Consider the following 18148-nt stretch of genomic DNA (forward strand, 5'->3'; position numbering starts at 1 on the left):
ACAAAATTTTAAATGATGCAAACCTTTTATTTAAATTTTTCTACCTCAGCTCTGGAAGTGTTCATATTCGTCACAGACCAGAAAGCGGGGCCTAGTACCCCAAGGTACTAGATGCTTTTGGTTTCCAGAAAATTCAACAGGAATTGCTCACACTCAACTATGTTAAATACAAACTTTTAACAGCAAGAAGAAAACGCAATGTATGAACAATATTACAAAACCCTCTTTGGTTTTATTATCTCTCCTTCCACTGGCTACTCACATAATTTCAGGCTATTGTTTTTGACTTGAATAGTATTCCTGGCCTTTTGAACTACAGATTGCTTATCACCAAAAAGAAAAAAAAAATTCAATGGTTATTTGTTTTATAATGTACCACTTTCAGTGACTACAATAGTTTCTGTAATTATTAATTCTTTGAAATAATATAACTGCTCCAGTATCCAATTAACCTGGTTATTAATCAAAATGCCTTCTTTGTATAATACTAAAAGTCTAGACACTGCAGATTATTGTGTGCTGTATTTTTAGACCTTCCAGTTTGATTCAAAACACACTAAAAGAGGGGCCCCAGAAAATGACCATCTAGAGACAGTCCATGGCAAATATCCAGAAACGATTCTTAATGGAATGGAGCTAGCACAAGCTGAGATCACACTTTAGCCTTGGGAGGAAAAAAAATAGAGAGAAGATGTTTTTAGGAAGAGATTTCCAAGGGGATTATGAGTTGCTCTTTGCAAACAATACAGAGGATTTCCAGTATGCATTGTGCTTTTGCCGAGAACTGTGCCTATGAGGGAGCCAATCAAAGTCCTTTCATACCTAATGAGGAGGGGGAAATCACGATGGGGAAAGTCCCTTAATGATAGCAAACAATAGCTGTTTGTACAGCGAGTAGAATTACAGCAAACTTTGTTGCCAAGCAATCTCTTTAAACATGATTTTACTCTTCTGAGACATTATTCATTGAATTAGTATTAGCAGCAGAGAGCATATGTGGGAGAGAAACCCAAAATCATATTAACGGGATTACTGAAATTTTATCTTTTTTCCTAATTCGGGAGACAGCACAGGTGAAGTAATAAAAATTATGTGAGTTTTGGAATCTCAGTGGATCTTTAAATCAATGTTGCATTTGTACTTGAATTTAGATTGACCTGTTACACTAAAGACATAGAGGAAGCTGAACAGACTGGACACAATCCTTGATGTAAAAGGGTTCATTTTCAAACACTGTTTTCTAATGGAAAATCAGACCCTCACCTTGCAATGGTAATGTTGTTAAACGAATCCAAACTTGGGGTCTTCTTTTTTTATTATGTTGAAATGTTGGAGCTCATCCAGGTAACTCCGTTTTGCAGATACCTTCTGTCCCTGCCTGTATGCAGCCACCTATCCAAGAGGTCACCACAATGTTCGCTTTGTTGGTTGGAGTCTTAGCAGACCCCAAATGTTTGTTTGCTAAACAAATATTATGTTACGCATTTTGACTGCAGATGACAACAAAATTATGGAATCAGGCTTTTCATTTAAAGTTGACTTAAAAAACAAAAAAAAAGTGATGCAATATTACTATGTAAGAAACCTAACAGATCTCATAGCTCTGCCTCTAGACCCCAGTCTCCTACTGTTCAGTTTTTATTCACTATTCAGAGAATAATTTCTTTTCCATTTCCCACTGTTTCCTGAGCTCTCCATGAATTAATTTTTGAACTCAATAAATGGGAATGATGACAAAACATTTGGTCTGTGCAGCCTGACAGAGGTATAAAAAGCAACGACATAGGTGAATCCCAGTCAGTGGGTTTTGACTTTACTCACAGCTCTGGTAGGAAGCTCGAGCTGCTCAACAGTTATCAGCTTGGGTTTGTTTTTATACCATTTAACTGATTCACATGGAGCGGGCGCGTCAGTGATTGACAAAACTACAAAAGCTCCAGCTTGAACTCCTGTGAGAATATTTATTTTATGCTGAGAGAAAAAACTTGTCCGTCTTCCTCGTACACTCCACTTCCTTGCACGCTCCCCCCACCACTCACCGAAGGCCGCGGGTCCTGCTGCAGAGCCCAGCCGGGGCGCGCAGGGAAGGCCACGACGCCGAGACCCACACGGGCCCCCTTCCGGGACTCCCACCCGAGGTCGGGCCCGGAGGACAGCGGCGCCGCGCAGAGCCCGCCAGGCCGCGCACGTGCCGGGCCCGCAGGCAGCACGAGGCGGGCGGTCCCACACGCCATTCCCGCGAGGGGGGAAGAAAGGAGGCGGTGGTGCGAGTTCCCCTCGCCGGTGCTCCAGCGAGCGCCTCGTCAGTCACCTCTCCCCTGCCTCCTCGCTCCGAATAGTTTTTCCCTGGCCACCCCCTCGCGTTGGCCCGTCCCTCCCGGCCGGCGGGGGAAGGCGCAGAAGAGAGACGCGCGAGCGGGCAGGGGGAATCCCTCAGTTCCTCCCCTCGGGCTCCGCGCGCTCTGCTCTCGCGAGAGCTGCCCCGCTCCCCGCTCTGCCTGCCGGCCGGCGGCACCCAACTCTCGCGAGAGCGGCGCGGTTCCCACGCCTCGGCTGTTGTGTCTGAGGGAGAGCCCGGGCGCTGAGTGGGCGGCGCGCGCTGTCCCCCCGCTCCCCGCCCAGCGCGTGTCTCACGGGCCCGCGCACGCGCGCTCTGGGCCCGCGGAGGGGGGCGCTCTCGCGAGAGTAGGAGTTTTGGCGAGAGTTTGTGGAAGATGGCGCCTGTTGTGACAGGGTAAGTGCGGGGGTTTCTCAGCGCCGCGCCGGGAGCCACCTGGTTTTGGGGGTGCTGGGGCGCCGGCTACGCTGCTCCCGCCCGCCGGCGCCTCTGCCGCCGCTGTGGGGAAGGGAGGGCTGCCCTCCGGACGGCCCGGGGGCAAGACCCGAGACGCAAACCCCGGGGGGCTGGGATCCCCCCGGGTGGGCGCACGGAGGAGGCCCCCGGGTGACGGGCTGCGAGCGGCCGGGCTCTCCGGCGGCCGCCCGGCCCGAGTGTCCCGGCAGGGCTGGGCGCGTCCTTTGCTCTCCTTCTCTCCGGCACGGATACCGCGGTCGGGACTCCGTGCAGGGTCAGTGCTCATCCCGCCGCTCCGGAGCGGTTCCCTTTCTGAGGGCTTCCTAGAGAACAGCGGAGCCCGACGGGGTGGGCACCCGGGGCTGGTGCAGGCCGGTCCCCCCTCTCTGTCGCCCCAGCTGCATCCCGCCACAGGAGGGGGACCCCCGGGCTCCCTCGGCCACAGACTGGGAGCGCTCGGACAAAGGCTGTGGCTCCTGCGGCCAGGAGAAGTTGAGCGCGGTGTTCTTGCCCTGCCTGAGCCCCTTCGCACGGCGGGGACTGGCCGGAGGCCCCGGCCCGGTTCGCGGAGCGGCTCTGTGGCGAGCGGTGGTGAAGCGCTCTCGGTCGAGCGTCCCAGGCCGTCCCACACCCGTCTTGTCAGGCTGGGGGGCTGAGGTTCCTCCGTGTGCACCATTCCTAGGGCTTTGTTGAGTTTTCTTAGTTGCCTTCCTGCTAATATTGCATCGCAGTGAAGGAGATCGGCCTCCCCACCCCACTAAGCCACGCTGGATCATGATGAATGATAGTTACCATCCCTTTCAGCCACACTGGGTAATACTTAATCATGGCTAGCCAGCTGCAGTGTGTGTCACTGTAGTGAGTGACACCCTCTTAGACACCTACAGCTGGTGAATAATAACAGATCCACTGCTGGTACGCAATCTCACCTGCAGTATTACATTGTATATTGCTATCCTCACCACATCTTGAATTCTGCTGCTTATTGTAGGTGCTGTGTCCTTAATTTTGGACTATGCTGAGCACGTGTGATCTCCCTCTAGGTGTTGAGGGAAGGGACAGTCAAGAACAGGGAGTTTCTGTACTCTACCTGTTTGTTCCAGATGAAATCTTGACTGGTGAAAGTGCCACTGTGTCTTTCTAAAACGTGGACCTTATTTTATGATTTCACAGTGCGTCTGTGACCTTCTGTCTTCCCTGTGGGATTACATTGTCTGCAGCATTGGCTGTGTGGTTAGAGAGCAACAGCCTGCTTGGGGGTGGGGTGGAGTTGGTGGTTGATGCTTTTGTTCTCATGGAGAAGGTAGCATTATGGTATTTAGTTGTTTTGTTTGGCTGCAGTACTGTTTCCAATTCCTCACTCTTGTTTGTCGAAAACTAAATAGAATCTTTTGCTTCATTTCCATCCTGATAAAGGCATCTTGTGGCTCATACACATTTTCTCAATTAAATGTTCTTTAGGGAAGCTGGTCTTGTTTGTTATGGTTCATGGAGTGTACTGTTTTAGAGGTTAGAGTTGAAAGAAGGGAAAAAATGCTTTTAAAGTTTGCTATAAGTGTTAGTCTGCATTCTAGTTAGTGATTGTGTTTTTCCACGTTTCTGTTAGTTTACTCATCTGAATATTTGGGCTCCATTTCCTTTTGTTCATTTATTATTGCAGGTTTGTCAGAAATGTTTTCATGTTGGTGATGTTACCTTTATCCTTCTCTCAGAGATCTGTTAAAATGTTGGCAAGAACAACTGTAGCCTTTTGTTTGTTTTTTAAATAAATGATCAAATAATTTTAGCATTAGGAAAAATAGCATTTTAAGGAGAGTGTGAAAAACTGTGTGGTTTAGGATTTTAATGCTAAATTTGTTGTTCAAAACCTGTAAGTTGAACAATTATCTGAAAAGTAGTCTTGTTTTCTTATTGTGAAATATTTTTACTGTTGGTAAAATGAAGTCTGTTAACTTTGTTTAATGTTATGGTTAGATTACATTAAGGACTCTATTTTTTTATTGTATGACCTATATTTGGAGTATGACTCTGATGTCTGTATTAGGATGAAGAATTGATGATACTTCAGTAGCTGATTTTTTTTTTCAAGACTGTAAAGACAGTTTTCTTTCTAGACTGTTCTGTAAAAGCTGACTTGCACAAGAAAAAAGTGCTTGCAACTAAATAGCTATAACTGAAGAATGTAATACCCAAATACTGCAATGTATTTTCATGGACAGCTTGCAGTTCTTATAGGTTCTCAAACTTTGAGATAAAGCATATGGCTTTCCTGCCATCAGTGTAAACTGAATGGAAAACTACTTTTTTTTTTTTTTTTTTCCCCCCCTCCCTGTGAAAACTGTGTGCCTTAGTCTAAATTATGGTACATAGGTTTAAGTGATGTTGGAATGGAGTAGTAGCAGGTCACTGAGGTAATTTTGTGTGGCGGTCAGGGTACATTAGGAGTTTCTTGTTTGCAACGTGTGGCATACTCCTGCTACTTGCATCACAAGGAACATTTTGATCAAAATTGCTTGTATATACAGTGTGACTGAGCCAAAATTACACAGTGGCAGATCTAGATATAATGAGAAAGTACACAGAAACATGAAACAAGTAACTGAAAATGAATTCTTAACTATTTGAACTATTATTTCAAATGAAATGGCTAATTTATGACTGGGATAGTAGGATAGTATTTTGGGAGGTTGTGGAGAATTTTTGCTTTTTCTTGTGAATGGTTAGGGAAACTCATCAATTTAAGATGAGAAAGTTAATGAAAGTGTTACTTAATTAGAGCATGTTTTGAGTGCAAGACACTTTGTTTTAAACCATTACTGATACTACAAAAATATTTGTAGGTCTCAATTAGTTTGAAAATCTCTGTGCTACGCCTCATACAACCGTATGACAGAGAGAATTTCTAATCCTGAGAACTTTATTTTGTGTCATTTGAAAATGACATAAATATGGAATGATATCTTCTCTGTAGTCTGGGACAACCTGATATTTAAAATACTAGAAAATAATGCAAGAAACCCTTGCAAAGGTTCCTATACCAGCAGACAAGTGAACAAAATTTAGAAAGAGTAGAAAAAAAGTGAAAAATGCTAGATAAAGGTTTGAGTACTTGTTTAGCAGCAAAACCCTTCACAATAGCAGCATACAAGATAATATTTGGAGTATTTTTCATGCAGGCTGAGAAGCCTTGAGAAAGACAAAAACAACTGAGTCGGCTTATCACTGGTATGATGTTTTCCATAGGCACTGTGAAGTAGAAAATTGTTTTAGTAACACTTTTCTGAGCATCAGACTATTTAAGTTATGTGTCTGAATTAGTCATCCCAAAGTTCTGTGGTTAAGAGGTTTTCCCTCACCCAGAATATGTAACGATTTAAGGGTAAGGGAGGACAGATCGGGATGACACGGGAGAATGTTTGGCATCAGTGCCGTGGATTTTATTGTAGTGCTCTAGGTGTGGTAGCCATCTGGTTGTTTTGCATGTTTGTTTTTAATGAAAACTGTGGAAAAACTTGTAGGAAGTTTTTAAAGGGAGAAGGTACTCATTTGTGGAGCTTTCCCAGCCACGAGGAAAATGGAAGAGAAGTTCAGAGATGAAAATATAACAGTTTATCAAAACTTCAACCTCATCTACATCCTGATTAGTAATTTTAGGATGAGGACATTGACCAGTAAGGGTCTTGAAGTAGAGAGTGAAGTGGATGCTGCTCAGTAGATGGGAGGGGGGAAAGACTTGTGTGGTCTGACCTTAGACTAAAAAAGCTATCTAGAGAGGAATGTTCAGAATAAATAGAACAGGGTCATCTTTGGATTTTGAGAGATGAAGAAGGATGCTTCATTAGTTCAGATGCGAACTGCTGTGGTCACAGGGTAAAATTTCGGCTATTAAAAGCATATCTTAGTGATGTGGTGGGCATTGCCAGGATCTTGGAACCAGATTATTTCTAAGAGCTATAGAGAACTGTGGTTTCAGGGCTGATGCTTAGTTAAGAGTCCTGAAGGTCAGTGACTTGCAGTGGTGGAAAGGAAACTGAAGCAATGATAGGAAGAGTAAGACCTGTGTTTTGTCTGCTGAGACTGAGGTGGTAGTCAGGCGTCTGTACAAAGACAGACACAAGCAGAGGTGTTAGCTTGGGCAGCATGGGAGATATGAAGTATAAAGTATGTTTCTGATTAATGGCAGGGAGTTAATAGTTGAATTTGAATCCTGACTCTGGATAAAGTGAAAGAGAATGGAAAGGAATGTAAGACAAACCTATTAAATGATTCATAAAATAGTACAGGTGAATGAGGAGTCTCCTTCAGGAGGACACACTGAAAGAACAATTAGGATGATAAGGGATGAATCATGGCAGTAACCATGCCAAGGAAACCAGGGAGAATGTTTCTGGAAAAGAAGCATTACTGGTAGTCTCAGGTGATTGACAAATCTGGGAAGATAAGAATTATATATTGATTCTGAGCCTCATCACAGGGTTAGGCTGCAAGAGATGTTAAAATGGTTTCAGTGAAGCTCAAGGACTGGAAACAGGATTATATAGACTACAGAAGCAGAATTCAAGGATGGAATTCTCCAGGCTACAGTTTTTACTATCACTGGAGGTTTAAGCAGTGCTTATTAAGATTTGAGTAATGGCATAACTACGGATATTGTATTGTGTATATGCACATGATGAGTGTTAAAAGTTGGGGAAAACTTGTTTACAATCAAATGAGTAGATGGTTTTGTGTGACTAACATTTAAATTGTTATCAAGGAGCATGTCAATGTCTTAAGTCTGGCTATTGGGAAATCTTTGTGAGCACTATATTTTTGAAGGAGTCTTCTTACATGCTTGCAAATATGCTTTTAACCTTTTGTAGTTTCAGTAGGAACAATATTATGAAGTTAAGGTCTTGCTTTGGGTTTTATTTGCTTTCATTGTTTATTCATTGCGTTCAGAAGCTCTTTGTGATTTCTGACTTATTCTGGTTGGTGCAGAGCACAAAGAAACTTTGAAAATAATCGTTTTATAGCTTTATTTCTCCGGAAATAATCTGTAGACTGTTTTATTAGACATGATATGTGTGTGTTTTTTATGGCTAGTTAAAAGGCAATATCCTTTGCTGATATCTCTTTGCAGAGAACTCTCTGTTAAGTATGCTGTTCCATACTATGAGTTGCATAAATGAACATGGGTTCGTGAATGAGAGTTTCTTTCTTCTAATTTGTTAATTTCTACTCTGCAGTAATAATTCATTCTAGGATTGTTTTTCATTATTTGAACTTAAGCAATTTCTATATTTAAAAATAATGTGAAAAGAAGATGAAGTAGCCTATAGCTTCTTATAAAGCCTTCTTAAAAGACCTGTGGTGCCTTCATAGACAAAGATTTTGAAAAAAAGTTTTATAGTTAGTAACTCATTTTTGGTGAAGAGTACATTAAGGTGCAATATATACCTATTCTACACTGTGTTTTTGATAAAACTGAAGGAAGAAATGGTAATTTTAGATTTGAAAGATACATATTTAATACAAACAGGTATTCCATTTTATGCAATACATTTGACTCTTTATTGGGAATAAAACATTTAGTTTATGCAAAATATTAGTTTCACATTTGGAGAGCAAATCATGTCAGCAGAATTTTAAAGTTTCAGGACACGTTTTCTATGTTTGCAAAACTTGCCACCCTAAATTTTTTGGATGTTAATTGCAAGCACATCATTAACTGACCCATATGAAACTGTAATGTGCTGAATCACTGCCTCCCAAGAGCATTTCACAGGGAAGGTATACATTTAAGTGTATTTTTAAAAATTTATATTATTGCAGTATTTTTTTTTTAATCGAGCAATTGTAGTATCTGTGTGCTTTTAAAGAGTTGCTTGTTTTTTCCTGTGTATTTAGATGAAGAAGGGAAAAAGGTAAATGTCACTAGCTGTATTGTCAGGTGAAATCTTAATTTTGTTGACAAAACTTGATATACCTTTTAAGTCTATAGTATTTCAAGTGAGTTTGTAATTATAGGTGTAAAATTATATTATTCATCTTGCTGAACTTTCATTATTTTTATGTGGAAATGCTTATAATCTTCTAATACTGAACACTTTTCATATGTGTCTTGAACATAATTACAATAATAATTAAAATTATATGAGGCGAGGAAATAATATGGAATTATAGTCCTCTCTTTCCAATGTAAAAACTCAGAAGAGGAAATAGCACAAAACTTCTTCGAAGAGAAAATTATTAATAGAAACTAGCAATTTCCATATCATTATATTCTTACTGAGTCTTGGAAAAGTAAGTGCTAAACTTAGAGTTTGACATTATCTCATTTCCTGGGCTTCTACTTATGTTGTGGTGCTCCCTACTCATAATTCGCATGTGTGTTTGTATCTTGTGGTTGCTACCTTTTTATAAAAAATGTTAAGTAAGGAAACTCTTTCATGGCCTGTTTCTCTGTAACATCATAAGCAACTTCTCAGAGCCTGTGTATACGATTTAAAATAATTTTGTTTTCTGAAAAATATTTCATATTCTTCAACCAGAGTTTAGCCAGATAGTGATATATGCCATGTATATTCATGCTCTTTTGCTTGTAAATGCATAAACTACATATTTGCAATGGTAAACTTTTTTACCAAGAAAGGAGAGAAGGTGGGGGGGTTCAGTATATGCAAATTAAAGACATCTCTTGATTAAGGTTGCAGTTTTAGATCCTTACAATGGAAGCTATAACTTCACAAGAATAAACACTATTTTTGTGTTCCATTGACATTTTTGAAAATCTTGACTAATCTATAAACTTTGACCACAAGGTATAATCATTATAATGTTTTGCTATTTTGATTAATCAGATTATTCAATGCATGGCATGCTGCTTGGGGCATGTTTTATTCTTTCTAAAGCATTCTGAACATTTCAGTCAAGAGCACGTTTCTTCAGTAAGTTTGTGAGGCTCTTTTTTGAATGTGTCTTTTTATGTAGATAAGTCCTGAAAATATTCTTGTTGATTTTAAGTATATATTTCTGTAATTATTTAAACAAAGTTGTTTTCATTGCTTCACATGGAAAACATGAAGGCGTTAAGGTGTAACTTTTCCTCATTTGTTTTTTATGCAGGAGCAAGAACTATCTATTTTTCACTGTAATTGCATGACTACCTTGTATGAAGTGCCATTTAATCAATATATTCAAAATTCAGAACACTTGTGTTAATATGTAACAAACTGTATTGGCAAAAGGTCATTTTTGACTGCTCTGTGTGAGATTACACCTGTTACTTAATTTTTCTGCTTCTGGTAGGTGAGATTCAAAGGTATATATTGCAATTGGTCCTAGTCAGTCTTTTGATTGTTAATCTAATTATTTATAGTTGTTCAAGTAGCAGAATGAACATTTGTAATTTTCCCTTTGAGTAAGGACATTTTTCTGTATGTGCCAGAAAAAAAGTCTTTCTATTGGTATTCTTGGTAGTATTGCCTGGTCTGTGGAACATTTCATCTGCACTTTGTTTTTTTCAAAGCTGTACTTGTGGCACATTTCCAGTGTGTGGTGCTTTGGGAGATTACCAGGAAATTCGGTATCTGAATGAAACTTGATCAGGCAGCCATGAAATTTAGAATTTTTGAAGCCTGAGGGAACTGAATTGTGTAAAATACTGGACCCTAGTTTTTGCTGGACCATAGAAATGGCACAGGATTAAAAAAAAAAAATTGGCAATATCATACCTTTCCTGGCAGCTCTTATTTTAACTCTGTAATTTAATTTTGTCTGGGAACAGTGGCAGAGGATCTTGCAGGCAGAGTTTCTTTTGCAAGCTGTTGATTAGGAACTGCCAGCGTAGAAAATAAGGTTAAACTTATTTGCCCAGCAGAAGATTTTGTGAAACTAAGCTTTTGATACAGTGCAGGAGGTCTCTGAATAGTGGGTTACTGCTTTCACCAATGCTTTTATGTAAAAGAAACTTCAAAATGAAGGTCTAGAGAATTAGAGGTGCTTGCACTCACTCTGAATTTATGCCGTTGTGAAAGAGTTCTAAGACCTGGCATAATAGAATAAATAATAATTAAACTTAGTTATTTTGTTGTTGTTGTTCCAGCCATCTGCCTAAAAGCCCTTCATGTCCTGAACATGATAAAACAAGCACAAAAAACCCAGTGACTTGCCAAGGTCAAATGCAGAGTCCACGGCAAGGTGAACATGGAATTACTCTCTCCTGATTTGGTTCTTGTTGCTCTTTGTGGTTATGGCCTGTTCAGAGTTTGAGTTTTGGCAGGTGGCATCATGTCTTCTCTCCCAACTGTGATTCTGAAAGATGCTCAGAAGATATCAGACTTTTTTAGGTTTTTAGTCTGCATAACAGAAAGGTATGATAAGGAAGACCAAGAGTGACTGTATTCGTAATTAATGTGTTTTGGTAATAGTGAAGGATATTAGAATAGACACTAGAGGGCTGCTGCTCTTACATAATTGAGATGTAAAAGCAATGGGTGGGACATGATCAGTGGATGAATGTGTCATGAGGGAAAATGAAGTGGCGCTGCAGTGTGCTGTAGAATATATTATTCTGCATAGGTATTTATTTTTAAAATTCAAAATATTTTACCGCTTTCAAAATCAACCACCTAGTTCTGGCTTCAATACTTCAGAAAAGCAAAAGCTTTATTGAAAGACTGGTGTTATTCTGCATGTGTGTGTTTCTTTTCACTCTGTCTTAATTTTGTAGTAGATATACAGTGATGACTAGTAAAATCCTTAATAACGTAATATCTTCCAGAAGTGAGGGGGATATAGCAAAACTATTTTGGACATGTCTTCTCTGTCCAAGTATTTTTTTGGCTGAAGTTTTTTTTCTTCTGCTGTTCAGCACTTCTTTGCCAGCACAGAGTCCTGGGGTGTTGTTTTATGTTTGTGTGGTGTGTTTTTTTTGTTGTTGTTGTTGTTTGTGTTGAGTTTTTTTGTGTGTGTGCTTCCCCCCCCCCCCTTTTGCATCCCATTTTTTTTGGTTTTGCATAGTTGGTGTTGGTTTTGGTTTGTTTACATGTGTGTTACAAATCTCTCATAAATCAGCTATGCAGAGCAGTTAATCAAAATAAGTATTTGGGATCAGACTTCCTCTTTAGAAGAGGCCTGTAGCATGCTTGATGCATTATGACAAACTCAGTCTGCACAGGTGATACTAACTTTGAATCGTAATGATCATGTAAAAGTTTGAGAAATCATTGTATAAGTACTAATTTTACAGGAGTGGTTCCCAATAATAATAGTTTTGCTGCTGATTATGGAGGTGAATGTGCCTCTTAGTTCTTCTGCAAGAGTGGCAGGCGGCTATATTATGTAGAGTTAGAAAATAGAGAACTCTCTAAATCTGAAGACTTTTTTTGTTGTAAAGATCATCAGATACAGTAAGGTTAAGGCATAAAGACTTATTTTAATATCTGTTTTAATAAATAATACAGAAATTGACCAGGTTCATGTTCAGTTTTGATAATACCATAAATAAGATTTGTGTTTGCAGTGCTGATGTTTAGATAGCAGCACTCTCAAAATACTGAGAACTGTGTTAAAACAAACAAGAGAACTACACTAATACAAACCTCAGAACTTTTTGTATTTTTATTTGCAGTGGGCAAAGCACCTGTATTTCACAATAGTTAACAGGCAAAACAAAGGAGTCATTATGAAATAATGTTTGAAAAAGGTCTTATTGAGAAGTTTTACTCACAGTTAGCTTGTTGAAGTCAGAAATCATGCTTCAAATGGTAGCAAAGGAAAAGTAGAGCAGGCTCTTCAAGTCACTTGCCTGTGTTAAAGGCTACTACAAAGTATAGGACAACTCTTTTTGTTGTATTCCGTGAGTTATAAGGATAATTGTTCTTTTTGACTAGCTGCATTTATGTGTGGCTTTTGAGACTGCAGTAAGTAAAGGGTGAGCTCAGAACATATGCTGAAGGTACCTGTCAAGGCAGAATTTTAAGCCAGTCCTTTTGTGTATGTTCCCTGAATGTAGGCTGAATTTCCATATATAAATAACATCTTTAAGAAAGAACCCTCTGGACATATCCAGTGGTTTTCCAGTGTTTCATCCAGGTAGTTTTTGTGGACAAAATCTCATTTTTTTTCCTTTTAATGTTGTTCAATACTTGGCAAGCAATCTGAAAACCTGAACTGACTCTTAGCTGTTTTACCGTGTTGTTGTATGGCACTTAAAGTTAGAAGTAGAATGGTTAGAGTTGCTAGTTTGCATAGTCATTCAAGTTGTATTGCATGAGATCAAATTTGAAAGTTTTTCAGTTAGAACAGTTCTTAAAGAACCCCAAAAGCAACAGACCGATGTGTGCCAAAAGTTATTAGTCAGTGATGAGTATTACATCTGTAGAGATAAGCCACTTGTTCACTTACTGGAAGTTTTCCTTTGTGCTTCTGGTGCATAGGATTCAAATTGTGGATCTTCTTGTTTAAGGTACTCTCTGAAGATAGATTATATCCTACTTAATGTCCTGATTTTATGCAATTTCTTCAGTAATGATATTACTTAAAAAAAAAAAAATACTATTCTACCAGTGTCCACACTGCTTTCCTAAGTAATATTTTCTCCTTTTTGTTTTGATGTTAGTTAAAAAATGTGTATAGCCACCGCTTGACATTCCTTTCCTCTGAATCCAATTTAGATCCGGTCAATTCTGCAATTCTGCTTCCTTTTGTTATATATACAGCATACTGAAACAACGTGAGTTTGTTTTGGTCTTTTTAAAATTTTACGCAGTTGCTTTCAGTCTTGTTCTTTTCTGAATTCTGCGACTAGACCTCGATAAGTTTTATTTCTACATCTTGTTTTTTATTCTCATGAAGTAGTACACAAGAATATTTCATCTCCCCCTTTTTTCTGTCAGGCTTCTGTATAAACCCTGTTCTTGTTGTTCCTGGGCAGTCTGTGTTTACCTGCCTTTGTCCAGAGCAGTACTTCCAGAGTACTTCCCAACAGCCTTGCTACTTATTCTGGATCTGTCATGTTCCTTTTTTTTCCTCCCAATTTTTGCTGTTAGTAGCCCTGTAAAGCTTATGGTGTGCTTGAGCATCCCCACCGTTAGCTACAGAATGGGGAAGTCAGTGTTAGTACGTAACCAGTGTGAAATTCTAACAAGTGTATATATTAGGTCAAGTCTAAACCCTCTTTCTTGCTTTTTAGAACTTGGAGTTTGGCCATATCAGTGTCTTCAATCGTGACAGGGGGTGTCTAATGAGCACTGGTATGCTGCTTGTCTCCCAGCTACAGAACTGGTGAGGACTGGAAAGCAAACAGAATCTAAAGAATTCAAGAACCCCAGATATCTTGTGTAACAAAAGACAAAACATTGATTCAGAGAGATGAAGAAAGTTAAGTTATATATGGGGATGGCAAAAGAGAGATCCTAAATGTTAATATTGTGAAGGCAGGAAACGTATTTTGGGAGGGGTAGGATCACAGTAGAGGATCACTTTATTTTGGAGGAATTGTGTTATTTCCTTTCACTACCCTTCTCTCTTTTGACATGTCTCAGTCCTCTTCATCATCTTAGAAGTGTATGGGAAACTATTCTGTTATCCTTTTGCTACTCCAAGAGGCATGGATAAAATAGAACTTTGAATGAATTCAGAGACTGCAGTCTATTGCTAGTGGCTTTGCAGGGAGTATATTGAAAGCTGTGAAGAACCAGGACACTTTGTTCTTACTAGCATGGTGCATTTCTAAAGCAACAGAAGTGGAAGAAAGGATTGTTTTTGGAGTGATGGAAGCAAACAAAGGAAAGCTGAGACCAGTTTTTGAAAGCTAAATTCTGTAAATAAGCATTACCCAAAAAGGGGTGTGTATATACAGATAAACTTCAGGTTGTTAGTTATACAACTTGAATTAATGTTTATTGTGCAGGTAGTTTCTCCTAACATAAGATGGGTTAAAAGTATGTGTGTAACTTTCTGCATAAAATTGTAACTTTTCTTTTTCCCTGGTTCAGAGGTTGAGTACAAACATTAGACTTGCTTTTCTCAACACTTTTTAAGAAATAGTATTCATACTGGGGTGTTTTAATATAGGTTAAAAACTACCAGTTTGGTTGAAATAGTCCATCCTACATTTGTTCTCATCAGAGAAGGAATTTTTGGTAGTTTGTAGATTTTGTGATACACTTGTCTACTGTTGTTGGATCACAAATAAATATATGTTTGAAAGGTTAGTGTCAAGGTATTCCTGAAGTATATATGTAACACTGGTGCACTTTTTTTTTTGTCAACAGTAAGCCTCAATTTACTCTCAGTGATTAAGCAGCTCATGTAGCCCTTTGGCTAGAGCCCTCCTCCCCCCTTCATTTTGCAACAAAATTTAAAAAATCAAATAGGCATGTGCTTTGGATATCGGAATTAAACAATAGTTCCAACCAGAGTCTTGATGTGTGCAGCCTTTCGAACATTCAGTCTTGCAACACTGGACTGTAGTTGGAGAAACAGGAAGCAAACACTTGGGCTTTGTCCCAGATCTTCATTGCTTCTTTTGTCTGTGGCCTCTTCCTTTTTTCAGCTGCTTTCTTAATTTCTATCTTGGAAGCCAAAAGCAACTTCATGCTGTTCTGCTAAGAGTTGAGTCGTTTATCAGCTTCTCCTTTGCCAAATAATCTGTAATGGAATCCACTACATTTTCTTCTGCCTGAGGCTATTTATTGCATTGTCCACTTGCTTTTACCTTTCCCTTTCAGTCCTCTTAATTCCTTATTCTGTCCATTTTCTACAGTATCTACAGTTAATTGTAGCTGTTAGAAGTATCTTCTTGAGGACTTTGAGTTCAAAGTGCCCTAAGTGTTGGCACAGTGGTGGTGTTGTAAGTAGCCTGTATTCACCTGTAACTTATACTGCTTGCAAACTTTATCTGTTTGGTGTCATGCAGGTTCAGGGAGCCCTTTCAATGAGGGCTCTAGTATACCTGAAAGGATGAAGTGTGTTGTTTTTCATTACAAAACAAGGCAGAATAACTGGAGCTCTCGGGACCTCTCTGTACTCCTTGTGTATTGTGAAGAGTCATATGCTGATGGCGAGTGTATTTTAGGTTTGTCCCAAGGTATGCTGGCATGGTTAACTAGATACTGCAACTCTTAGAAATAGCATAGTTGAGCAGCTGTTGGGTACCTGTCATGGCATTGTTTGTGTAGTTAAAAAATATATATTGCATAAAGGACATTGTGCTTTGTAGTTGCCAGTCTCTGGGGAAAATGGGAAAATCCTTTCCTCATTGGGAAAAAAAACCCAACCAACAACAAACCACCAGCACCTAAAAACAACAAACAAACAAAGGCCAAAAACTTACATAAACCAAACAAACCACCCACCAAAACCTTCCCCTCTCCTCCCCCCAGCTGAATTTGCAGCCATTAAAAACAAGAAAAGTCTTATTTTGTTCAGAAAAGTTAGAAACATCTGGTAGCAGGGCTATATTACATGGTACCAAAGCAAAACTGCTTGGCACCCTCAGATGTAGAAACTGTTTTCTTACTTATTTAAATTATCTTTCTGAAAAGCAACTATCTGACTAGTAGAGTTTCATAATACTTTCCCTTACTGTTGGTAATTTATTATGTTAATAAGTATTTGGTATTTGTATTATCGTACTGCACTTGACAGCTGGCGTTCTGTGCACACCTTTGGACAGCTGTGTCATTCTGTCACAGCACTTGGGTCAGCAGTGAGTGTCTGCGGCTTCTGAGCCATGTGATTTGCAGGCTTTTCTAGTGTAACTCCAGTATGAAACTGGCTTTGCTGATGTGTTAAAACTGAACTTTAGTTCTGGGGTGGAGTGACTCTTTGAGGCTTATCATACTTATGATGCCAAGTTGCCTTGGGATTCCCTTGCACATCTAAGTGTAGCCCTGTTCTGCAGCAGAACTCTCCCTTGGTCCCTTTTCTGCCCTGCTGGTCTCCAAAGCACATAGCGTGTGTCTGTTGCTATATACAGTATGCTTGGACTATGTGAGGTCTAGTTATTAATAAAAGCTGTGTTCATTCCTGACAACATTGGGCTCAGAAATCCCCTGAACTGAAAATAGTCACAGACAGAATGTTCAGGGGAGTACTATTTAGGGTCATCTGGTTCTTACAGTTCTTCAGCTGTCCATTAATCCTGCTCTTGGAGGTGGACAAATGGATTGCTGGAGACTTGATCTGAGTAAGAATAACCCCTGCATCCACTAGCTGTGGGAGCAGAAGGCCCTGCACCTCTATATGGACTGTCTTAACTCTGCCCTTCTTCCTCATTGCAGCAAAAGGGAGTGGAGGGGAATGGATGAACAGTAGTCTGGGCTCAGGAAGAGAATGAACTCTCTAAATACAAAGGTAGATGATGATATGTGTATGTGTGTGCTAAGGCATCCTAATATTCTTTTGTCTCTTGATTCTCTTACATTTTCTATTACTACAAAGACTGTCTGAAGAAAGTTTGGAGGTGGGAAAATTAGATTTCACTCTCTCAGGGTTGAAATCTTTGTCCAATTGTTTTTGTTAAGGTATGGAAACATTGAATGGCTTTTCTGTTTTACACGTGTTCTTGTATTTAGCTGTAGGGGAGTTGGTCTTTCTCCCCCCAAGGGAGTTTCCTGTGTATGTGGAAAAAATACAAAACAGAAGTGAAAAATACCTTAGGCTTCCAAACCTGCTGCTCACTTCTCACTTCTCCCACTACTCTTCTTGTCACAGAAACAGTCCAGCAGTTCTTCCTCTGTCCCCATAACAATACCATCTATTTAAAGAGCTAGACACCATCATAAGTAATATGGTAGGTGTCTTGGCAAACAAAATTATTACAGCATCCCGTGAACCACTGGGGAAATAAAAAATAAATATATAAGTTACACAGTGATATACTTTTCTGGTGTTTATCTTTAAATTGCCAGAATATTTTATTAGGCTTTCTTCAGGCTAGTAAACGTAACATAATTTGATGCGTGTTCCAAGAGGTTTATAGGTATTAATAAATTTAGTATGGAACTCATGGGTTTTGCTGTTTAAAAAAATACAGTTAAGGGAGGTGCCCTAAAATTGTGTGTAACTAAACAGTTAAGTTGCATTTCATAATTTATTATTGTCAGTAGAAATTCTGGAGACCCTCTGGTTAAAATATGACTGTAGAGCGAAGAGTTGGTTTCTATATATCTTACGTCTGGGTGAACAGCATGTAGATAACAAATTGGAGAATTTTGTAAGATGAAATGCTGGTGTGGTATTCTATATGTGTGACTGTTGTTTTGACAGTATTTAAACTTTCTCATAACCGTATAAGATAATTGAAGCACTTTAAAGTTGGCATTCTGAGTTTTCTTCTTTTGTTTAGTCTGCATTTTGCATATG

The 18148-nt window shown here is 39.5% G+C and overlaps 1 protein-coding gene across 5 annotated transcripts in view; it reads left to right on the plus strand.

The window, feature by feature from the left end:
* The window catches only part of RBPJ (recombination signal binding protein for immunoglobulin kappa J region), a 160800-nt gene that overhangs the window by 91787 nt on the left and 50865 nt on the right, over positions 1 to 18148 (plus strand). Inside the window, exon 1 of one of the 5 annotated variants that reach the window (XM_065837053.2) lies at positions 2671 to 2734. The exons of 1 other annotated variant lie outside the window; for it this stretch is intronic. In XM_065837053.2, coding sequence (XP_065693125.1) covers positions 2715 to 2734 — 20 coding nt within the window. In that variant the 5' untranslated portion in view covers positions 2671 to 2714. Of the gene's footprint in view, positions 1 to 2670; positions 2735 to 3039; positions 3069 to 6641; positions 6665 to 7374; positions 7397 to 18148 lie in introns of those variants that run through there. 3 more of the 5 variants (XM_071807380.1, XM_071807378.1, XM_071807376.1) reach the window with 3 other exon arrangements.

Source organism: Patagioenas fasciata, chromosome 4 (assembly GCF_037038585.1).
Source record: "Patagioenas fasciata isolate bPatFas1 chromosome 4, bPatFas1.hap1, whole genome shotgun sequence".
NCBI classification, from domain to species: Eukaryota; Metazoa; Chordata; class Aves; order Columbiformes; family Columbidae; genus Patagioenas; species Patagioenas fasciata.